Source organism: Mustela putorius, unplaced genomic scaffold (genome assembly GCF_011764305.1).
Source record: "Mustela putorius furo isolate JIRA1106 unplaced genomic scaffold, ASM1176430v1.1 tig00003923_pilon_pilon_pilon, whole genome shotgun sequence".
Classification (NCBI taxonomy): Eukaryota; Metazoa; Chordata; class Mammalia; order Carnivora; family Mustelidae; genus Mustela; species Mustela putorius.
In genome coordinates, this window is record NW_025422068.1 from 6,509,592 (window position 1) to 6,535,072 (window position 25,481).

Here is a 25,481-nt window from a genome sequence, read left to right on the forward strand (position 1 = left end):
ATTTTATTTTTTTCAACACAGGTTCTTGCTGGCTGTTTTTCTGTGTGCATGTTTTTTAGATTTATTTGAGAGAGAAAGCAAGTGAGCGAGAGTGAGGGGAGAGATAGAAGGAGATGGAGAGAATCTCAAGCAGATTCCCTGCTGAGCATGGCTCCCCATGTGGGGCTCCATCTCATGACCCTGAGATCATGAGCTCAGCTGAAATCAAGAGTTGGACACTTCAAGTGACTGAGCCATCCAGTTCCCCCAATGATCAACTATTTTAAATTATGTTAGAGAAGTTCAATTTATATACTTCTGTTGGTCGTGCTGTTGTTACTAATTTGATAATAAAATTTTAATATATATATATTTGCTAATAAAAATTTTAAACAATGTACCTCAAGTAATCTATTAATACCTGTAGTTATAATTCTAATTGCTGTAAAAAGAACTTTCTTCACATTTTGGTATTATACTCTTCAAGTCTAAGCTACAACTGATTATTTAAGAAACTATTATTTTGGGGCACCTGGGTGGCTCAGAGGGTTAAGCCTCTGCCTTCAGCTCAGGTCATGATCTCAGGGTCCTAGGATGGAGCCCTGCATCAGGCTCTCTGCTGAACAGGGAGCCTGCTTACCCCTCTCTCTCTGCCTGCCTCTCTGCCTACTTGTAATGTGTCTGTCTCTTTCTCTCTCTGTCAAATAAATAAAATCTTTAAATTTTAAAAAAAGAAACTATTATTTTACATACTACTAAAAAGGAAAAATACTGCCAATCAAATTATGACAAGCTATAGAATGTAACATGAATCCCAATCTCAAAAGTGTTATAATGTGAGAGAAAGCTGTAATCTTAAGAGTCTGTGACATACGGTATTTTCTCATCATTTTAAGCCCCACACAGGTTGCTAAATAAAATAAAAGCTATAATGAAGAAACTTAAGTAAAAAAATGACTGGGGGGTTTACTGGTGTCAGTCCTAACAACATTAAAGAGAAAAAAGCTTAGCTTCAGAAATAGATCCTCTCAAAAGATACAATTTCATTAAATCTAAAAATGTTTTTAAATTTTGTTATAATTATTCTCCAAAAGGATATCTGACATATCAAAGTGTCGCACAAATCAAAACTTTGAGTTGATAATATTATTCATCTTAAAGTGTTTGCTAAGAAAATAATCAGTTTTAGAGTCTTCTGGTTAATATTATCTTAAGACTGAGTCAGTTGAGCAGGTTCTGCTGCTAAAGAGTACTATCCCTCCCAAATTACTGGTTTCTTTCCTAGTATGTTATCAAAATCATGCCATTATAATATATCTATATATCAATAATATATATATATATCATGAAAGAAAATCCTAAAGTATAACAATTTTGAAAATAATTCTGAAAGGAATTGGGAGTATATTTTGTTAGTTTATCAAAATTTTGATATAATTTTTAAGACAAAAATAGAAAGGGAAAGTATATAACATATTAATAATAATGAAGACATTTGCTAATTGCTGACCAATGAAAAGCAACAGGGATAAAGTAATTCAAAGCATTAAGTAAGAGTATATCTATTTTGGCACACAATGCATTTTATAAGAGCACTGAATAAGAGTGTCTCAAAACCTGAAAATTCAAAATAGTCAAGTCTGATTTAAAAACTAGAAAGCTGTTCTACTTTCTATTCTATAATCTGGGCTGAGTATCAAGAAATTTTTTTTTAAAGCTGCTTATTATAAAAGTCAGAGTTGCTCATTAAAAGATCTGATTTTTCCGTTCCTGCTTTATGTGTTACTGGTGACCTGTATTTTAATGCTACAAATTCTTTTCATATTAATCCCACAGGTGCTTTAACAGTCAATGTTCTTTCATCCTTACCCACTAATTTACATCTTTCTTTGTTCTCCCTTCTTTAACTCATCACTTCTTATATCTCACATTTCCTTCTGTGTAATGTACCTTCTTTTAGAATTTCCTTTAGTAAAGGCTTGCTGGTAGCAAATTCTCCCATTATTTTTCTCTGACAATTGTTGTAATGTACTTTTTTTGACTTGAGAATTACAGTTGGACAGTTATTTTCTTTCAAAACTAGGTCTTCTAATTTCTGTGGTTGCTGTTGAGAAATCATTTCCCAATTTTATCACTGCTCTTGCAAAGGTAATGTTTCTTTTATTTCTGCATCCAGAAATAAAACTGGCATATCAAAAATGGTATTTTGGGGTGCCTGGGTGGCTCAGTGGGTTAAGCCTCTGCCTTCGGCTCAGGTCATGGTCCCAGGGTCCTAGGATCGAGCTCCACATCGGGCTCTCTGCTCAGCGGGGAGCCTGCTTCCCCCCTCTCTCTGCTGCCTTTCTGCCTACTTGTGATCTCTGTCTGTTAAATAAATTAAAAAAAAATTTTTTTAATGGTATTTTAAGAGCTCTTTCTCTGCTCTTCAATTGTACTATCATGAGTCTAAATGTAGATTTATTTTTATTTATTCTGCTTATGATTCTTGTATCTGTATATTAGTATCTTTCTTTAATTCTGGTAAATTCCCAGCTCTTAGATACCCAGATATTATAAATAAGCCTTGTTCTTTCTCTCTTCTTCTGAAACTAAGAATAAATGTTTATTAGGCCTTTCTTGCTGTATCTTTTCTGACCTGTAAACCATCTTCCATATTTTCAATCTTGCTTGTCTTTTTTTTTTTTAATTTTTAAAAGATTTTATTTATTTATTTGACAAACAGGGAGATCACAAGTAGGCAGAGAGGCAGGCAGAGGGAGCGGAGGGGAAGCAGGCTCTCCAATGAGCAGAGAGCCTGATGCGGGTCTCAAACCCAGGACCCTGATATCAGGACCTGAGCCGAAGGCAGAGGCTTAACCCACTGAGCCACCCAGGTGCCCCTTGCTTGTCTTTTTATGCTCCATTATGGACAACAGGTTCTATCTTTCCTTCTATTTAGATATGTGTAACCTATATTTTTATATATATTCATAAACTGGAATTTTCCATTTTGACATTTTTTTGTCTTTGAGAAATCCTACTGAGTTGTTTTTCAAATCATCTGTAATGGTTTTTGTTTAATATTTTACTCATTGTAAATTTTGATCAGAATTGACTTTCTAACAACTTGCTCAGTCAATGGGGACAGGGTATGGTGTGTCTGGGGCCAAGCTTTTGGCTGGTGCTGGCATGTCTGGAATTAAGCTTTCCAGTGGCCCAACTAGGACGAACTGAGCAAATAAATAAATGCATCAGGAATAATGAAAACAAAAAGAGTGAGAATAATCAGAATAATCATTTACTGTCAGAGTAGCAAGTTGCAAATATAGAAAAGGAGAAGGCTAGAATACATTCTGTAGTGTTGCACTACACTCCAAGGTACTATGCAGAACTCAATGATTTTTGAAATATATACAAGATATAGAAAGAGATTAGGGGGTGCGTGCGTGCACGCACACACACACACACACACACACACCCCTACATCTATTTCCCAGCTTGGCTCAGGGAACCAGGAATACTACTACCCTGGTAGCAATGAGTAAATATGGTAATGAGATTGTCATTTCTAAACATCATTGTCCACTAGAAAGAACCAGGGTTCCTTAAACAAATAGCTGACTCAGGGCGCCTGGGTGGCTCAGTGGATTAAAGCCTCTGCCTTCGGCTCAGGTCGTGATCCCAGGGTTCTGGGATCGAGCCCTGCATCGGGCTCTTTGCTCAGCAGGGTGCTTGCTTCTTCCTCTCTCTCTCTCTGCCTGCTTCTCTGCCTACTTGTGATCTCTGCCTGTGAAATTAAAAAAAAAAAAAGAAAAGAAAAGAAAAGAAATACCTGTCTCAGGGCTGGAAAGGAAACATGGAAGATGTTCTGTCCATAGAAAACGCCTAGGAAAAAATGACCAGCCTCATAACTATGAGCACCTCCATACTATGGTTTCCATATACCATTTCCAACTAAAAGGAATCAGGGCTCCTAGAAGGAACAGCTGATAACATGCCTAGAGTAGGAAATGAAGACAGGGGTTCTGCAACATCTAGTTGTACCAGAACAGGAAAAGCTATCAAGTCCATGCAGGTGAGGGAATGGCAGAAGGACTCAGAAGACAATGTATAGGGGCTCTCCCTTGAATAAACACAGGAAAATGTGAACATCCAAAAGAGTAATATCTTCAGTGGACTAAAATAAATCAAGTATGTTAAAATTCCTATGTCACAGGGAACTCAAACAAGACAAAATCAAAAAGAACAATAATCATTTTTGGTGGGTATTAGGGAACTGAATGATCTGTTAGGAAAACTGACAGTAAAGAGAAATAATCTAGAATTGATCCTGTCTTTCCTATGTAAACTGTATCTTTTAAATCCATCTGTCTTAAAATAGATCGCTTCATTCAATTCATACTTAGGGCCCTGAATAATAACAGATATAACTGAAATTGGTACTTTCACTTTACCATGAGGTTGATCAAATTTTATTTATATATCCACCATCTTTTAAGTCAGATGTTTTACTCTTTATAATTTTATTAATGACTATGATCTCTTTCCTTGCTCTCTTAATCAAATAAATATGACTTTACTACTACTTATGAAACCTTGTTATGTGAGTGAGAAACCCTTCAGGTCAGATTTTCTCAGTGTATGTGCAGTCTCCACATCCAAACTCATTTTACACAGGGAGACTGTCCCACTACTTCAGGGTGACTTTTGGATTAATCAAGTCCTAAAGCAGGCTGAGGGTTGTTGGCAAAATTCTGCAGCAGACCCTAAGGAAAAATGAGCTGAGCCAGTAATGATTCCTGACTGTTGTAAGATCCAGAGCTGCTTAAGAGTTGAAAATAATCCTACTTTTCTAGAAGGGCTTAAAATAAGACTAGAGTTGTTCTGGACAGACCATGTAGGCATAGGAAAGGTCTATTTGACTGGTCTCTGACTCCTGCTATCCTAAAGCTTTTTGTCTCATTGCACTGGGGGAAAAAAAAAAAAAACAAGTACTTTGCCCACAAAGAAGAGATATGGTTAGTTTTTGCAGGTTTTAAAACAGACACTATTGTGTGAAAGGAACATACTATACGTACTACATACTATATGGTCCCATTTCTCTTGAAGACTTGTTTCTGCACATACTTGTACAAAAAAATCTAGAAATACACATACTCTAAAATGTTAACACTAGTGTTATTTAAACAATTAGACTGCGGTGGTTCTAACACCCCAGCACCCTAAGTAAGCAAACCAAAACATATGCCTATAAAGGACTCAAGGGTAGAAGTCAAAACCTAAAGACAACCAATCATAGTCAATTCAGCTCTCCCAAATAATACAACTGCTTGAGTTATAATCAATCAGATAATCCCTTTCTTTGCTTCTGCCTCTTTTCTATAAAAGCCTCTCCCCAGCTCCTGTTGGGAAGGATTCCTAACTGTCCATGGTTTTGCGTTGCCCAATATGAATCAATTTTTGTTCAAATAAACTTAGAAATTTTTAATATGCCTCAGTTTTTCCACTAACATTAGGCAATCTTACAATTGAGATTACTTTCATTTATTTTCCACTTATGTGCATTTTTTTATTTTTCTAAAATGAAGTTTTCTAAAAGGAAGTTTTAAAAACACTGTGTCATGTATGAAAGCTGTAGATGAGTGGAGCTTAATTTCTCTACTGAGGAAATCTTTTATTCTCTAGGAAAAATGTGAAAACTTCACTCTTACTACAACATTTACCAGTGATTCCTCAATCTTCTTAAGAAATTGCTTGATTGCATAAGCTAATGATCTCTAACGATCATTTCATTTCTCTTAAAGATTTTATTTATTTGAGAGAGAGAGAGCAAGTACAAGCTGGGGAGACAGAGGGGCAGAGGGAAAGCCAGGCTCCCTGCAAGGGACTTGATCCCAGGACCCCGAGATCATGACCTGACCCGAAAGCAGATGCTTAACTGACTGAGCCACCCGGGTACCCTGAACAGTCGTTTTATTTTTTTATTTATTTTGTTTTATCTTTAAGATTTTATTTATTTGAGAGAGAGTGCAAGCAATCACAAGCAGGGGAAGAGGCAGAGGGAGAACGGGAAGGGAGAAGCAGACTCCCCATTGAGCAGGGAGCTGGACGTGGGGCTCCATCCCAGGACCTAGAGATCATGACGTGGGCAGAAGACAGATGCTCAACTGACTGAGCCACCCAGGTGCCCATGAACAGTCATTCTAAAAAGACCTTTTTAAAGTATTTTAATCCTGTACCAAAACCTAACTTTGAATACTGCAAACCCTAATGCCTAAAAATAAGAGTGTGAAAAAGTGTAAGACACGATAATGTGAGAAAAGCAGTAGAAAACTCAAAATCGATTCTTAAAAATATCAAATTTAAGTTCTCTGTCCAAAATGAGTTGACACAAAATCAAATCATTTAGTAAATGAGAACTATGATCGAGAGGATTGGCTAATAATAAAGATATTGTTTTGATGGTTCACAAATAATAAAATGCATTCCTTCCTTGCACTGCATCTTGACCGTGTTAGCAGTTACATCAACTCTATGCATCTGCCAAGACTTAGTTATAACGGTATGCTCACAACTGCTGAATTCTAACGTGTGTAAATTATACTTATGTATATTTACATATATAATTAACATGTGTAAATTAAAGCTGATTTTTAAAAATCACATTTTCTGCTAAAATTTTCAGCATATTATTTGACTACTTTATTCAATGGCTTAATCATTCCAAAACAATCCATTACATTACATAAACTTAATACACCAAAAAAATCTGCATATGTGGTCCCTCTTCTTCCAAAATTTCTTTTCACCAGTACCCAGTAATACTGGCTAGAAAGTTCAGTCACCCTTCCCTCCTCTCACCTCCAGCTTTCAGTAGACCACTACATCCTGTCAAGTCACTTTTTTTTATCACTACTATAATGCTTTAGTTCACTTCTTTCTGGACTACTGCAAAAGACTTCTAATTGATACCCTTGTCTTTAATCTCCTACCTACCAATCCAATCTTCATAATGTAGGAAAAAAAACCTATCTGGCAAAAAACAAAAACAAACAAACAAACAAACACCCCACCGATGTTCAACAAAGCAACAATAAATGCCAATAAAGACTTGATTTAAAATATTAAAGTGCTTCAGAACAAAGCCCCAAATTCATGGTGCTGGGTGCCTGGGTGACTTGGTTGGTTGAGGGTCTGACTCTTGTTTTCAGTTCAGGTGATGATCTCAGGGTCTTGAGATCGAGCCCTGCGTCAGGCTCCACACTCAGTGTGGAGTCTGCTTGTCCCTCTCCCTCCCCAAGACAGTGTGCATGTGCTCACTGCTCGCTCACACATGTGTTCTCTTTCCCCCTCTAAAATAAATAAATAAAATCTAAACAAAACAAAACAAAACATAACCTGTCCCACTAAAGGCACTTTAAAACTAAGCCACCTGATCAATACCAATTCCCCCTCTAAAACCTGTATTTTCTTTCACTGCCTCTAGAGTCATCCTCCATTTCCGACAGTGAAATAGCTACAATCCTTACAAATTCCAACCTCAATGTAATTTCCTCCATTTACACTCTCCCAGGCAAAGGCAGGTAGGTCAGCTCTGTTCCCAGGAACACTGAACACACTGCTCCTTATTAATGCCACTGTTTCATCCTCGAGATGTGGCTCTTCTGGGCAGGGTCTGAATCTTCACCAGGCACAGTGCCTGGCTCATAGCAAAAATAATTTATGACTTATACTAAATAAATAAAGGAATAAAAATAGCATTATTTGCTAAATCCATTTTTACCTTGAGAAATATAAATTACCATTTTTTTCTCAGATAAAAAGGTTAGAAGATTTGACAATATAGAAAGTACCTTGTCTACATGGAAAATTAAATCCAGTTCACAGACATTTTCAAAACACTTGTCTAATGTTTCCACAAATACCTGAAGAAAAAGAAAAGAAAAAAAAAAGGTTAAATGCTCTTGAGAACTGTATAAATTCATTCAAACCTATCATCTAGAAAGGAAACAATTCTTAACTGTGAACTAACACTTTTCTAATCTATTATCATATTTCTGTTTTTTTATTTTTTCACAATATTTTGATATTATGAAAACCATTCTTTTTTTTTCCTATTTCTGTTTTAAATCAGATATTGTATTAAGTATAACAGGAGTAATTATTCTTCATGATAATTACATTTCGGTACATTAACACACAAAACAAAATAAACTTTGCTGAAAGTAACTAAGAACTAGAAATTCTTAGCACCATTACTTTAAAAAACACTGAAAAATACTCAAACAGGCTCCTTATCTTCATGTGAGGAGGAAAAAAAAGCTTATTGGAAATATTTATCAGTATAGATGCATGCAGTCCAAGTATCTACCACATCTAATGCTTTTAATTAGCAATTCAGCATAAAAGATCACTCAAAATTATTTACGGAAAGAGCAAAGATTTTGGAATCAGCCTTATCTGGGTTCAAACTCTGGCTTCAATACCATGCAGGGCCTTATGTGGGAAAGGGTTAACTCAGCAGGCACAGGATGCTCAAAACCTACACCTTCCCCCTAGATGGCCTGTTCATAGATGAGCCCTGGGCTCGCTCCTGAGAACCAAGCTCCTGGGAATAGAGCTTGGAACCCTTGCAAAGTTCTGTCTGATAAGAGTGTTTGGCATGCCTGAGTCCTTGGGCGGCACCAAATACTAGTCTGAGCAGAGAGTTTATGCTAACAGTGTGATTTAGGATGAACATCTCCTTTTCTCTGAGATTCTAAAGCTGAAGTAAGCAAGCAAGGTCAGTCACAATGGTGACATACACCACTGCCTATATGACTGACCACCAATAAAAATCCTGGGGACACAGGCTGGGGGAGGGTCCCTGATTGTGAGCACACTGTACACCTTACCACATGTCATTTCTGGGGGAATTAAACACATCTTGTGTGACTCCACTGGGCAGGGACACCTTGAAGCCTGCCTTTGGTTTTCTCCAGACAACCCCTCATGGGCTTTTGATTATCTTACCGTTTATTATCACTGTAATAAACCCAAACTATGAGCACAGCAACTTCTGAGCCCTGTGAATCCTAATGGCTCAGTGAGATCATCTTGAAGACCCCTGACATAAGCTTTCAAAACTTAATCTCTTAAATTCTACCTTGCATAGGTTGTCACTATCTCTTCTATGCCCACTGCCCTTCTCAAAGTTAACTGTCACAGACAGAATGACCACACAATTTATCAGACAAACTGGGGCATGAAGAGTAAAAGGGAGCAGCTAAGATTGTGTAATTATCATAATAGTATGCAATGGTATCATAATTTCGTAACAGCCTGGAACAAAAGATGCAAAGCAGGGCTTTTCCTAGCAAACTGAAGTGTATGCTTACTCTATTCACAGGTGACCCCAAAGGACCAAAATGGAAACAGCAGGCTTCTTGCTAAACTGGTCCTACCACAGGCCAATTTATACAGACCCCCCCAGACCAAGGTTCCTTCCACCAGTGCAGAAGTGTAAGACTGGTGAAACAACATCAACACTATATAGCCATTGTCTATAGCCATTGTCAGTATTGTCTTAGACCAGGGGTTGGCAAGTTTCCTCTGCAAAGGGTCAGATAGTAAATATGTTATTTTGAGGGCAACAAAAAGCAGATAGATACATAATAAACAAGGTGCATATCTCTGCTCCAATAAAACTTAACAAAAAGGTGTAGCAGGCTGGATTTGACCTGCTGTCATCTGCTCCCTGGCTTAGAGCAAAGTCACTAGGAGAAATAAAAGGTCTTTAAGTAACCAAAAATATAGTTTTACTCAGTGATTTCATTCAAGAGAAGGCAATTCTTCAGATGACCAACTGTGGAGCACACACAAGTCAGCCTCAAGGGAGTTTCTAGTTTAGTTCAATTCTGAGGTAGGTGGAAAGTAAATAACAGCTATTCAAATTCCCAACTTTATCTATTTCTCCTCAAGGCCTTGATGACGTGTGCACACTGGAATGATTCCACTCAGTCTACTTGAAACTAATTCAGATCATTTCCTTCTTGTTAAAACAGACTCTTGTTATAAGCACTGAATGGGATAATACTGTTTGAGCACAGAGTTGAACAAGCTTAACAAATGTTAACTTCTGAGGGAAAGTAAGAATGTAAGAAGAAGAAAAAACCTTTTGCACTGAAAACGAACAAAATACTTGTTTAAGTTGGACATGGTCTGATTTCCAATTTGTAACATCACAGTTAAATAACATATGGGAAGAAAAGCCATTTAAGTTCTGCCCCCCCTTCAGAAAATTTTTACTGAAGTATAACCTACATACAGAGAAGTACACAAATCACAACAAAGTATAATCTGATGAATTCACAAAGTAAGTACATCTGTGTAACCAACACCCAAATCAAGTGTCAGAATAGCACCAGCACACGAGAAGTCCCTCGTACTCCACCAGCCACCATCACCATCACAGGTAACCACTACCCTGCTCTCCAACACTATAAGCATGTTCTACCTATTTCTGAACTATATTAAATGAAATCACATAGAATATAATCTTTTGTGAGTTGCATCTTTTAGTCATCATTATTTTTGTGAGATTCATTTATTACAAAATATGAAAGCTGATTCATTCTCATTTACAGTATGCAATTGTTATGAATATACCACAATGTATTTACCTGTCGAGTTTGGGTTGTTTCCAGCACAAGGTCATTAGCACTGCTAAGCATACTTGCATCCATGTCTATTACTGAATGTATGCACACATACCTACCCAATGCATGCAGAGGAGAACTGTGGGGTGACAGAGGAGCAAATATTCAGCTTCAGCAGATAGCACCAAACAGATATTCTTTTCCTTTTTTTAAAGATTTATTTATTTACCTTAGAGAGAGAGCAAGCAAGTTGGGAGAGGGGCAGAGGAAGAGAGTCCTCAAGCAGACTCCCCACTGAGCAGGGAGCTGGAGGACAGAGGGCTCGATCCCAGGATCCTACAACCCTGAGATCATGAGCTGAGCCAAAACCAAGAGTCAGACACCCAACCAACTGAGCCACCCAGGTGCCCTACCAACAGATTTTCAAAGTAATTATAAAACTTCATACTCCAGGGATGCTTGGGTGGCTCAGTCAGTTAAGCCGCTGCCTTCAGCTCAGGTCGAGATCCCAGAGTCCTGGGATTGAGTCCTGCATCCGGCTCCTTGCTCAGCAGGGAGCCTGCTTCTCTCTTAGCCTCTGCCTACGACTCTGCCAGCTTGCACGCACGCACTCGCTCGCGCGTTCTCTCACTCTCTGACAAATAAATAATTAATTAAAAAAAAAAGACTTCATACTCCAAACAGCAGTATATGAGAATTCCAAAAATTATGCATCTTTGTTAGCACTTTATGTTGTCAATCTTTTCATTTTAACCATTCTTATGTGTGTGTGGTAGTATGTCATTATAATATCAATCTGATTGTCCCTGATGGCTAATAAAACTGAGCACTGTTTCAAGTTTATCAGCTATTTGGATAGCTTTCTTCAGGATGTCCATTCAAGACTTCTGTTCATTTTTGGACCAGTCTGTCCCTTCCTTCTTGTATCTAGAACTTCTTTACATACTCTAGACATCTACATGTATTACACCTATCTTCTCCAGTTTTGTGGCGTACCTTTTTATTCTCCTGGCAATATTCTTGGAAGTTTTAATTTTCAGTTTTTTCCAATTAACACCACTTTTCTTTAAGGTTAATATTTTTTTTAATGTTCAATTTAAGAAATCTTTGCCTACAGCAATGCTAGGAAGATATTCTCCCAGAAAAAAAACAAAAGCTTTGTTTTATTTCTCATGTTTGAACTGAATCTAGTAGAAATATGGCGTGAGTTGGTCTTCTTTAATTTAAAATCATGATTAGGGGTGCTTGGCTGGCTCAGTTGGTACGGCATGTGACTCTTAACCTCAGGGTCATGAGTTCAAGCCCCACGTGGGCATGGAGCCTATTTAAAATAAAAAAATAAATAAATAATTAGACTTACTCATCAGAATAAAGTTTCTAGTATGCCTGTACTTTTCCATGGTTACTTCTTCCAAACCCACTGGTTTGATTATCCATGTATGATAGTTACACATTCTTTTTAACCATCAGAAGATGACTATCTTGGTGAAAATGCTGTCTAAATAATTTCCTGTCATTTATGAATAGTTATAAAAGATCAGTGGAATCCAGTGAATCAATGTGCACATGATGCTGGGCAAAGTGAAAAAGAAATTCCCTCCGTAGCTTTAAGCATACCACTGGTGAACCATGGAGTGGCAAAAAAAAAAAAAAAGGACTGCCAAAGAGAAAGTATGGTCTAGTAGTGAGGAAACCAGAAAGACCTAGCTTCGAATTCCTACTCTGCTGCTACCTAGCTACATGAGCTTGAGCATCATTAACTCCTCTAGATCTCAGAACTATAAAATAGTGATAAAAATACCTACCTTTCTGGATTATCTTAGAGATTTAGTTAAATAATTTAGGGGTGCCTGAGTGGCATCAGTTAAGCATCTGCCTTCAGCTCAGGTCATGATCTCAGGGTTCTGGGATAGGGGCCAGGGATAAAGTCCTGGGATTGAACCCCAAGTTGAGTCCCTCAGCTCATTTGTGTGTGCACCTACATGCTTCTCTCTCTCAAAATTAAAAAAAAAAAAAATTAGTTAAAGCGCCCAAAACACATCTAATAAAAGGGAACCGTACTGTTCATTTGGCTGTTCAAAAACATGCAAGTATTGGGCACCTGAGTGGCTCAGTTGGTTAAGCATCTGCCTTTGGTTCAGGTCATGATCCCAGGGTCCTGGGATCAAGCCCTGTGTTGGGCTCCCTGCTCAGTGGGAAGCCTGCTTCTCCCTCTCCCTCTCCCACTCCCCCTGCCTGTGTTCCCTCTCTTGCTGTGTCTTCCTCTGTCAAATAAATAAATATTTTTTTAAATGCAAGGATCACAAAATTAAAATAGAAATAGAAAATTCTAATTCTTCTGATAAACACTGAAAAGCAAGGTAACCTGCCGAAGTTGCCGGGCCCTCATGATGTGCTCATTAATACAGAAAGGGGGGCACCTGGGTGGCTCAGTTGGTTAAGTGTCCAACTCCTGGTTTCAGCTCAGGGCATGATCTCATGGGTCCTGGGATGAAGCCCTGTAGGGCTTCATGCTCAGTAGGTAGTTTGATTCAAAGATTCTCTCCCTCTGCCCCTCACCTACTAACACACCCACATGGGCATACCCTCTCTTTAAAATAAAGAAATCTTCAAATAGAAATTAAATTCTAAAACGAATATATTAATCTAAATCTACATATAGGGGCACCTGGGTGGCTCAGTGGGTTAAAGCCTCTGCCTTTGGCTCAGGTCATGATCTCAGGGTCCTGGGATGGAGCCCTGAATCGGGCTCTCTGCTCAGCGGGGAGCCTGCTTCCCCCTTTCTCTCTGCTTCCCTCTCTGCCTACTTGTGATCTCTGTCTGTCAAATAAATAAATAAAACCTTTAAAAAAATAATAAATCTACATATATATCTATATACCTATAGATATATAGATATAGATATATATGAATTCAAATGTTGCCTATATTTAAACCAGAACAATATCACCTTTGGAAAACGTAAATACTTAAAAAGGGGGGGGGGGGGAAGTCCTGCAGCAAAATGTCATAATTACATGTTCTTAATTAAGGAAAAGAATTCCTAAGATTTTTTTTTTTAAAGGAATTCTTAAGATTTAAAACATTCAAATGCTAAGTTTGGTCTAAAAAAAAAAACCCCTCTGTAAAAAAAGTTCCCCTGGGGGCCTGGCTAGCTCAGTGACAGAGCAACTCCTGATCTCAGGGTTGTTAGTTCAAGTCCCATGTTTGGTGTAGAGTTTCCTTAAAAAATAAAAAATAAATCTTTTAAAAAAAAAAGTTCCTACTAGTTTTCTTTCAATTTAGCAAAAATTCTTAATGTAATTAGAAATCCAGAGCCTTGTAGATAGATAAACATACTGATATGCATATGAACAAGGCCACGACAAAACAAACTAAAGAAATTAAGAAAACCAAATTAAAGGACCTATGGGGTTCTAGTAAAAACAAACGTTAATAATGAAGTTGCTGTTACATTATATTTCACAAAAAGAAAAATAAAAAGAGCAAAGCACTAAAGGTGAGTGACATGGTAAATAGTACTCTCTTATGTTTCAGTTTAAAAATGATAGAAAGTTCAGAGGCACCTGGGTAGCTCAGGTGTTAGGTGTCTGACTCTTGATTTCACTCAAGGAAGGATCTCAGGGTCCTGAGATCCAACCCCACCTTGGGCTCCGAGCTCAGCAGGGAATCTGCTTGAGATTCTGTCTCTCTGCCCCCACTCCCTGCTCATGAGCACATATACACTCTCTCTAAAATAAATATATCTTTGGGATGCCTGGGTGGCTCAGTTTGTTAAGCGGCTGCCTTCGGCTCAGGTCATGATCCCAGCGTCCTGGGATCGAGTCCCGCATTGGGCTCCTTGCTTGGCAGGGAGCCTGCTTCTCCCTCTGCCTCTGCCTGCCACTCTGTCTGCCTGTGCTTGCTCTCGCTTCTCTCTCTATGACAAATAAATAAATAAAATCTTTAAAAATAAATAAATAAATATATCATTGAAAATTTAAAGTCAATTTCAATATAACAGTTATCTACTAAGGAGCAACTGATTAACCTCTGGACTTCAGAAATTCAAGGGTTAATGGGAAAAATAAATTTACTAAGAAAATCATATTTTAAGTTTTCCTTTATTTCAATAATTAACTAGTTTTCCAAAAATAAATAAAAATGAGCTATCTTCCCCCCCCACCCAAAAAAAAGCCACAACCGCATATAAACAATCTCCCTTCCGGGGGTGCCTGGGTGGCTCAGAGGGTTAAGCCTTTGCCTTCAGCGCAGGTTATGATCTAAGGGTCCTGGGATCGAGCCCCACATCGGGCTCTCTGCTCAGTGAGAGCCTGCTTCCTTCCTCCTCTCTCTCTCTGTCTGCCTCTCTGCCTACTTGTGATCTCTGTCTGTCAAATAAATAAATAAAATCTTTTAAAAAAAATCTCCTTTCCCAATGCCTTTCTAACAACAAAACTTTCTTCTGTTGCCTTTAATTACAGATCTGTGCATCTGGGCCACAAAGGTAACAGAAATCTGTCATGAAACAGCTTAGTATTTAACAGTGCTTAATACTTAAGGGCACAGGCTTTAGTAAGCATGTCTCTATTAAAATTCCAGCTTAGCCTCTATGAAATCTAGGGCACGTTGTTTCACTCTAAGCCTCAGTTTCTTCATTTGGGCATAATAATAATGGTATCTTTGGCATAGAGTTGTTTACTGATTAAATTAATACACATAAAGGCCTTAAAACAATGTCTCCTCCTAATATGTTGGCTTGCATTATTATATATACCTATGGAGAAATAAAAATATGCACTAGGTAAAAGAGATGCCACAAAATATCCTTAAACAGTATCATTTATATGGCAGACTCACCCCCCCCTTTAGAGTTTCTAGGTAAAAATATAATTTTTTTCTGGGTTTGGGGATTTCTACTAAATTTTAAGAGGAGATCTGTAACATTAAATGAAATACATATAAGTCAAATTGATTTTTTAAAAGATTTTATTTATTTATTTACTTGTTAGAGAGAAAGAGAGCACAAGCAGGGGGAGTTGTAGGTAGAAAGAAAAGCAGGCTCCCCACCAAGCAAGGAGCCTGATACGGGACTTGATCCCAGGACTCTGGGATCATGACCTGAGCCGAAGGCAGATGCTTAACTGCGCCACCCAGGAATCCCTTCAATTGACATATTTTAAGACAGAAAAAATTATAAGTCCAAAAATAGAAGGCATAAATGTAAAAACGTTAGTAGTACACCAAGAGATCTTTTAAAAAAAAAAATTGTTTTTAGTCAGCAGCAAGATGTCCTAGAGAGATGCTGGTTTAGCTCATGCCAAGACTCAAAAAATACCACTAAAAATGTACTAGAAGAGCTAGGGAAGGCAGACTAAACTTAAAATCAGATCAGCTACCTTTGAAGATGATCAGAGTAAGACTGGGTTCCAAATTTCCACAAAACCTGACCTGGAAACTAATAACTCAATGGTAACAGTCTTGGGAAAAACAAACAGGTACATTACACACATTAAACTTTCAACTTCAGCATGAAGAAACTAAGAGTTGATGAAAGGACAATCTGTCTTCTACTACATGTCAAAATGATTCAGAAAGAGCTCACATCAATAATTATTTTTATGTGATTTCTTTCTTTCTTTTTTTTTTTTTTTAAAGATTAATGATGGGGGCGCCTGGGTGGCTCAGTGGGTTAAGCTTCTGCCTTCAGCTCAGGTCATGATCTTAGGGTTCTGGGATCGAGCCCCACATCGGGCTCTCTGCTCATCAGAGAGCCTGCTTCCCCCCGCCCTCTGCCTGCCTCTCTGCCTACTTGTAATCTCTGTCTGTCAAATAAATAAAATCTTAAAATAAATAAATAGTTAATGATACCAGAATCTATTGAGTATATATTATTATAGCACTGCTATTGTTCCAAGTGCTTTAAATATATTATATTATGTTATTTTATTTATTTATTTTTTAAAATATTTTTATTTATTTATTTGACAGAGATCACAAGGAGCGGAAAAGCAGACAGAGGAAGAGGAGGAAGCAGGCTCCCTGCCGAGCAGAGAGCCCGATGCAGGGCTTGATCCCAGGACCCTGGGATTGTAACCCGAGCCAAAGGCAGAGGCTTTAACCCACTGAGCCACCCAGGTGCCCCATTAAATATATTATTTTATTTAATCCTTCATGATAATCTCACAAGACAGGTACTTTTATTATCAACCACTTGCAGAAGGGTGATGAAAGGCAAAAAGTCAACTAACTACTAAAACAGTGAGGTAGGACAAAGTCTCTCTGCAGAACCCAAATTCTTATTCACTAGGCATACCGCCTCCAACAAAAGAATAGTGCTTGATTTTTAATGTAGTAAGAAGTGGGTATTTAGAAACTTGGGAAAATACAGAATAATATAAAGCAAAAATTTTAACTTTCCATACTTCTACCACCCACATGAAAATCGTAATTGTGCAAAGCAGAAACTACTTGTACTATAGGAAATTTAATTACTTTGGAGACAATCCACTAAACGGACTTAGTATTTTTTATATGTTGAATTTAGAAGTCTAAGGAAGAACCAGGATTTTGAATGTACAAGGCTGCTACATCAAATATGAATTTTGAAAATGAAAGTAGCCTCCAAATTATTTTTGTGCACAAAAGCTACATGTGAGATTTTTAAAAACTTGTATTGACACAAATTGTTAAAAATTATATTTCAAGTATCTTCTTCAATGTATATGGTACAATTAATATTTTGAGCACTGTTAAAACAAAAGAAAATTAAGTGCAAAACGTACAAAGATTTTCCTTACATAATTTCAGCCAATCAATACAGAGAGTGTAATGGAAAAATCACCATTTGGCAAACACCACAATAGTCATTCCTTCAGGCAAGAATCATCGAGAGATGCAAAAATTAATGACCAAAGCTATGACTAGAAAAAAACACACTTACATGGCCTCAAAATTATTCCCCATGAGATACTTTAAAGTAAAAACAGACCATGGAAGTTTAGAGTACAGAAACCTGGTAGGCACTGTCTTACACAAAGGATCAGAATAAACATCACAAGTAACAAAACAAAATGAGATCCCTGATATGATGCCCTGTGAAGGTCATAAAATCACTTCTGTGGTACACCCAAACAGAGAAAAGTTCTACAAAATAACCTGCTAGTACTCTTCAAAGTATCACAATTTGAAGGACATGGAAAGCATGAAAGACAAAGATGAACTATTAGAGAGTAAAGGAGACTCAGGAGACATGAAAACTAAATGCAATATGTAATCAGAATTAAACCCTAAACAAGAAAAATGACATCAATGGACCACTGGCAAATTTTGAGTAAGATCTGTAGATTAGATAATAATATTCTATCAATGCTGATTTCCTGATTTTAATCACGTGTACTGTGGCTACATAAGTTAAATTTAGGGAATGTGGGAGAAGGCATGAAATGCAAGAATCCTTTGTATTGTATTTGCTGCTCTTTTTTAAGTCTGAAATAATTTCCATATAAGTTTTAAACAATTTTAAGGAAAAAGAAAACCTGAAAAAACAAGCTAAAAGGCCCCTCTCCTCCTTTATACCCAATTCCTACCTAAAAACTTATCATTCCATTATGGGAAATAAGGAATTCACCTTAAATCAAAGAAAAACACCAATATAAGTTGAGTTTTTCCTCTCAAACCTGCTTTAGAAGAAGAAACAATAGAGGCACGTGGGTGGCTCAGGTGCATCTGTTTCTTGGTTTCAGCTCAGGTCATGATCTCAGGGTTGTGGGATGGGGATCCCCATTGGGCTCCACACTCAGCATGGAGTCTGCTTAAGATTTTCTTTCTCCCTCCGCCCATTCCCTCCAATTCTCACAAGCATGTGCACTGCATGCTCTAAAAATAAATAAATAAAATCTTTTAAAAAGGGGGGGGGAATAAATTTTAAGTTACTTCCCCCTCCAAAATTCTGACTTTAAGTACCTGAGTTCCAAAATACTTCCTTCATTTCACCTCTCTGAATTAAATACTATGTCTACTATATTCTAGGCCCTATGCTAACTATATACATTAGCTCTAATTCTTAAGACAACGTTGATAGAGTAGCTATGTGTATTGGTACCTACAGACAAGAGAATTGGGAATGGATATGAGTAAGTAATGTGCTCAAAGTAACTATCAGATGACAGAGCCAGTATTCAAACCCATGCCATCTGACTCCAAACACAAACTTGGCTCTGTGATGCCTCCCAAGAGGGCAGCTGAGATGTGAACAAACATGTAAATTAGAATAGGCTCATCGAATTCAATACCAGGATTTATCAAGAAGTAGAAATGTAATCAAGAGAAAAGTGAATACTACATTTTCACTTACTGGAAAAAAGACTTCTCAACAAAAATAAAACAGGAAAAGAGTTTCAGGAATGATGAATCACTCTTAAGTGTCTGACTCAAATTGTTTGTAGAAATATTTTTTGGTTTCCCACATATATATAAGAAGTGAATCTTTTTTTTTTTTTTTTTAAGTGAATCTTACTAAAAAAAGAAAGTTTTAATACTCTGGTAACAGTATGGTATAGCAGGTAAAATCTTCCTAAAATGATGCTGAGCATTGCCTGGAAAATAAGCCAACTGGGCCAGGGCACCTTCTTTCTCCAGCAAGAGGAACTGCACCAGAACTCACCCTCCCCTGGGACTAGGGGTTTATTCCCCATGGTTCCCAAGTGCCAGTCTGTTGGTCTTCCCAGATAATTCTTAAAAATAACATCAATGAGGGACACCTGGGTAGCTCAGTTGGGTAAGTGGCTGCCTTTGGCTCAGGTCATGATCCCAGCATCCTGGGATCAAGTCCCACATCTGGCTCCTTGCTCATCAGGGAGCCTGCTTCTCCCTCTGCCTCTGCCTGCCACTCTGTCTGCCTGTGCTCACTCTCTCTGACAAATAAATATATAAAATCTTAAAAAAAAAAAAATCAATAAGGGTGCCTGGGTGGCTCAGTGGATTAAGCCTCTGCCTTCGGCTCAGGTCATGGTCTCAGGGTCCTGGGATCGAGTCATGCATCAGGATCTCTGCTTGGAGGGTAACCTGCTTCCTCCTCTCTCTCTCTCTGGCTGCCTCTCTGCCCACTTCTGATCTCTCTCTGTCAAATAAATAAAATCTTAAAAAAAATAACATCAATGAAACTAGAAGCTGGTTCTTTGAAAGAATTAATAAGATAAGATAAACCACTGGCCAAACTAATCCAAAAGAAAAGAGAAAGGACCCAAATCAATAAAATTATGAGTGAAAGGGGAGAGATCACGACCAACACCAAGGAAATAGAAACAATCATCAGAAATTATGATCAACAGATATATGCCAATAAGTTAAGCAACCTAGATGAAACGGATACATTCCTAGAAACCTATATACTTCCAAGACTGAAACAGGAAGAAATTGACAACTTGAATAGACCAATATCTAGTAATGAGATTGAAGCAGTGATCAAAACCTCCCTCCCCCCTGCAAAAAAACAAGAGCCCTGATGGATTTCCTGGGCAATTCTACCAAACATTCAAAGAAGAAATACTACCTATTCTCCTGAAGCTGTTTCAAAAAATAGAAACAGAAGGAAAACTTCCAGACTCTATGAATCCAGCACTAACCCTGATCCCCAAACCAGGCAAAGACCACATTAAAAAGAATTTCAGACCAGTATCCCTGATGAATATGGATGCCAAGATTCTCAACAAGTTCCTAGCTAATAGGATCCAATGGTACATTAAAAGTATTATCCAGAGCGCCTGGGTGGCTCAGTGGGTTAAATCCTCTGGCTCAGGTCATGATCCCAGGGACCTGGAATTGAGTCCTGCATCAGGCTCTCTGCTCAGCAGGGAGGCTACGTCCCTTCCTCTCTCTAGGACTGCCTCTCTGCCTACTTGTGATCACTGTCTGTCAAATAAATAAATAAAACCTTAAAAAAAAAGTATTATCCACCACGATCAGGTGAGATTTATCCTTGGGATGCAAGGGTGGTTCAACATATACAAATCAACTCGACAGAACAAATCAGTAAGAGAAGAGAGAAGAACCACACAATCCTCTCAAATGATGCAGAAAAAGCATTTGACAAAACATAGCATTCATTCCTGATTTAAATTCTTCAAAGTATAGGGATAGAGGGAACATTCCTCAACTTCATAAAACCTATGAAAAGCCCACAGCAAATATCATTCTCAATGGGGAAAACTGACAGCCTTCCCTTTGAGATTGGGAACACAACAAGGATGTCCACTCTCACCACTATTGTTCAACATAGTACCAGAATTCCAAGCAACAACACTCAGACAACAAAAAGAAATAAAAGATATTCAAACTGGCAAAGAAGAAGTCAAACTCTCTCCCTTTGCAGATGACATGATACTTTATATGGAAAACCCAAAAGACTCCACCCCCAAACTACTAGAACTCATACAGCAATTCAGTAATGTGGCAGGATACAAAGTCAATGCACAGAAATCAGTTGCTTTCTTATACACTAACAATGAAAATAGTGAAAGGTAAATTAGAGAATCAATTCCATTTACTATAGCACCAAGAACCGTAAGATACCTTGGAATAAACCTAACCAAAGAGGTAAAGGATCTGTACTCAAGAAACTACAGAACATTCATGAAAGAAATTGAAAAAGACACAAAAAGATGGAAAAGCATTCCATGCTCATGGATCAGAAAAATAAACATTGTTAAAATGTCTATACTGCCCAGAGCAATCTATACTTTCAATGCCATCCTGATAAAATTCCCCTGGCATTTTTCAAAGAGCTGGAACGCTTAAACAACCCTAAATTTTGTATGGAACCAGAAAAGACTCCAAATTGCTGAGGAAATGTTGAAAAAGAAAAATAAAGCTGGGGGCATCACGTTGCCTGATTTCCAGCTTTACTACAAAGCTGTGATCACCAAGATAGCATGGTACTGGCACAAAAAAGACCCACAGACCAGTGGAACAGAGTAGAGAGCCCAGATATGGACCTGCGACTCGATGGTCAAATAATCTTCGACAAAACAGGAAAAAATATCCAGTGGAAAAAAGACAGTCTCTTCAATAAATGGTCCTGGAAAAATTGAACAGCTATGTGTAGAAGAGTGAAACTCAACCATTCTCTTACACCATACACAAAGATAAACTTGAAATGGATAAAAGACCTCAACGTGTGGCAGGAATCCATCAAAATCCTAGAGGAGAACATAGGCAGTAACCTCTTCAACATCGGCCACAGCAACTTCAATACATGTCTCCGAAGGCAAAGGAAACAAAAGCAAAAATGAACTTTTGGGACTTAAGATAAAAAGCTTCTGCACAGCAAAGGAAACAGTCAACAAAACAAAGAGGCAACCCTTTGTTTGGGAGGGAATGGGAGAAGATATTCGCAAATGACACTACAGACAAAGGGCTGATATCCAAGACCTATAAAGAACTCCTCAAACTCAACAACCCAAAAAACCAGATAATCACAACAAAAAATGGGCAGAAGACATGAACAGACACTTCTTCAAAGAAGACATAAAAATGGCTAACATGCACAAGAAAAAAATGTTCATCATCATCAACCATCAGGGAAATTCAAATCAAAACCACATATACCAGTTAGAATGGCCAAAATTAACAACAAAAGAAAGAACAAGTGTTGGAGAGGATGTGGAGAAAAGGCAACCCTCTTACACTGTTGGTGGGAATGCAAGTTGGTGCAGCCACTTTGTAAAACAGTGGAGATTCCTTAAGAAATTAAAAATAGAGCTTCCCTATGACCCTGCAATTGCACTACTGGGTATTTACCCCAAAGATACAGATGTAGTAAAAAGAAGGGCCATATGTACCCCAATGTTCATAGCAGCAATGGCCACAGTCGCCAAACTGTGGAAGGAGCCAAGGTGTCCTTCAATGGATGAATGGATAAAGATGTGATCCATATATACAATGGAATATTATGCCTCCATCAAAAAGGATGAATACCCAACTTCTGTATCAACCTGGACAGGAATGGAGGAGATTATGCTGACTGAAATAAGCCAAGCAGAGAAAGTCAATTATCATATGGTTTCACTTACTTGTGGAGCATAAGGAATAACATGGAGGAGACTGGGAGATAGGAAGAAGTGAGTTGGGGGAAATTGGAGGGGGAGACAAACCACGAGAGACTGTGAATTCTGAGAAACAAACTGAGGGTTTTGGAAGGGAGGGGGTGGGGGGGTTGGGTGAGCATGGTGGTGGGTACTAAGGAGGGCACAGATTGCATAGAGCACTGGGTGTGGTGCACAATGAATCTTGGAACACTGAAAAAATAAAATAAAATTATAAATAAATAAATAAAACCTATATAGCCCAAAGTTTAAGCAGTGTACTACTTAACAAGGCACTTTCAAGCCTACCCTTATAACAAAAGAGAACAATGACATATGGTGGAAGGCAGTAAGGCCTTCACCAGCACACCATTCCCTGTCCAGTAGCACCCACCCAGCATCATTTCCTATGCAATAAACGGAATCACAGGATCTTTTGTCAGTTAAGAATTCTTGGCTTACAAGGTCCTCCAATCAGGTCAGCTTCTTAGCAGATAACTCTATCACCATATAAAATTCATCCCAAGCTATTACACAACACAGAGGATAAAAAGATTAACAAATACTCATAAAAATGAAAAAAAAAATAAAAGGACTTCTTTATCCTATTCAATTTGCATACTAATGAAATAATACTTTATATGCCTTCCTTATAAATATATTATTTAGTGATAATGTTAACTAAAAACCACTGACTGACAACTACATGTCAGTCATTTAGCCATGAGCTCTATGTACAGTATGCTTGCACCTACTCTAGGAACTGGTATTATTACCGACACTCCCATTTTACAAGTGAGGAAAATGAGAGACAAAGACATAAAATAACTTGCCCAAAGTTACACAGCCAGTACGAAGCAGAGGCTGAATGGCTTTAACCACGACTAGCTTGCTTGATTCACTGATCTTTCGAACAACCTCATGAGGTTTTATAGGCAGCATATTAAAATAGGCATACTTTATTCAGGTGAAAAAAAAAGGTCTATTGAGATTAAATGAGATGCTCAATATCATACTAAATTGGCATTCACAACCATTAAGTAAAATAATTTCATAAAAACCAGTCTAAGGCTCAGGACTGTGGTAACAACAGATGCTATATACATGGAGCTCTAGTTTAACTCCATATGGTAAGGCCATGGTCAAACTTATCTTTTTAAACCTAAAGAGAAGTTCAGTTGTTAGTTCTCCATTTTGTTCCTGACCACAACTGAACAAGACTCATGCTGATGTAATTGCTACATGTGGTACAGAAAACTGTAACAGAATTTGGAATTATCTAGTGAACTTCTAAGCCTCTCTTTATTATTAGCTTGGCATAATAAATTAATTGAGGACAATATGACTCCTTATAAATAACTCAAACAACCAACGTTAATATTTAATGAACTTCTCATTCTCACTCTGTAAATATTTTAACACTTCCAATGAAGACATGCTACAACAGAAAGACTAAAAAAAGCCAGCCTCCAGCTCTGAAATGCACTTACATGGTTGTTGATACCACACTAAAATAGTACATATCAGAAACAAAAAAGATCACCTTTTTTCCAACTTACTTACAAAGAACTAAAAAAAGAAACAAAAGAAAACAGAAGCTGATTACTCACTTTGGTGACAGAGGGGTATAAATTTCACATGGAATTTACTAATGATGCCTTCTCTCAGACTTCACACAAGAGATAAAGTCAAATCTGGGACAACATATGCATACCTCAGAAACACAAAACCTTTGCATATAAACACATAAACACATAAAATCATGTTTCCAATGATCATTTGAACGGCACCATTTCAACATTTAAAAAAAAGCAAAACTTCACATATGTTTATTATTTATATATTGATGTTTAAGTTTTCTCGATCCATTCTTGGAAGAAATGCAAGACCAAGAGGTTTTGATCTAAACTCTCTTGCTTTATAATTTTCTGTTTCTACTTTTTACATTATACTTGTCTTCCGCAAAGCTAAAAAGATGGACAAAGCAAGAAAATCAATTCTAAATTAGCTCTGATTAGCTATTTCATGAAGCCAAAGCAGAAACAGTGAGCTAGTCCCTTCCATCTTTCTTCATTTGACCAATATTTTTAGAGTGACTGACTCACACATGCTCAGCACTCCCTTGTAATGATTTAATGATCCATGGTGATCACAGGGAAAGGGAGCAACTACAGAACTTCCAACCTGTTTGTGGTAGTGATAGAATTAGTCCCTGTAAGGTAAATTACATAACTTGTTTTAAAGACATCATCTATCAACATATGATAACTCAACTGCATCCTGTTATAAAAATAGTTCTGGCCTACATCAGTAATGGAAGATGACACAATTCTCCCAAAACCCTCTTTTCTGTGTCTTACCTAATATCAAGACTAATGATCAACATTTGAACAGCAACGGCTAAAATATTTTACAAAACACAAGACCTATTTTCCACTTTCCACAAACACATGATAAAATTTACTTCAGATACAATGTAGGATATTTGTTCTCTAACAACTACCCACACAATTCTCTTCTGAGATATAACAATCATGCTATTGCAACAATTAAGATGACCCACAGCATCAAAAAATAATAAAGGACGATGGCTTAAATCCCAGGATACAAGCATAAGATACAGCCAATTAGTCTCTAGGAAAATCCACATTTGTTTTAGTCTTTCTTCAATGAAATCTTTCTCTTCGATACAGATAGGGCATTTTAAACAGATTGTTTTTCTTTTTTTCCTCCTGTAACATTAGCAGCTAGCTCAGAAAAATTCAGTGTTCTGGAATGTAGTGTGAATGCCCACCACTCCCTTCAGCTGTGGATAACTGAGAGA

At 37.6% G+C, this 25,481-nt stretch overlaps 1 protein-coding gene across 4 annotated transcripts in view; it reads right to left on the reverse strand.

The window, feature by feature from the left end:
• Nucleotides 1–25,481, reverse strand: part of AP3S1 (adaptor related protein complex 3 subunit sigma 1) — a 79,739-nt gene that overhangs the window by 18,838 nt on the left and 35,420 nt on the right. For 2 of the 4 annotated variants that reach the window (XM_004759068.3, XM_013059724.2), the window contains exon 4: nt 7,812–7,883. The exons of the other annotated variants lie outside the window; for them this stretch is intronic. In XM_004759068.3, coding sequence (XP_004759125.1) covers nt 7,812–7,883 — 72 coding nt within the window. The remainder of the gene's footprint in view (nt 1–7,811; nt 7,884–25,481) is intronic. 4 annotated transcript variants of the gene reach the window in all.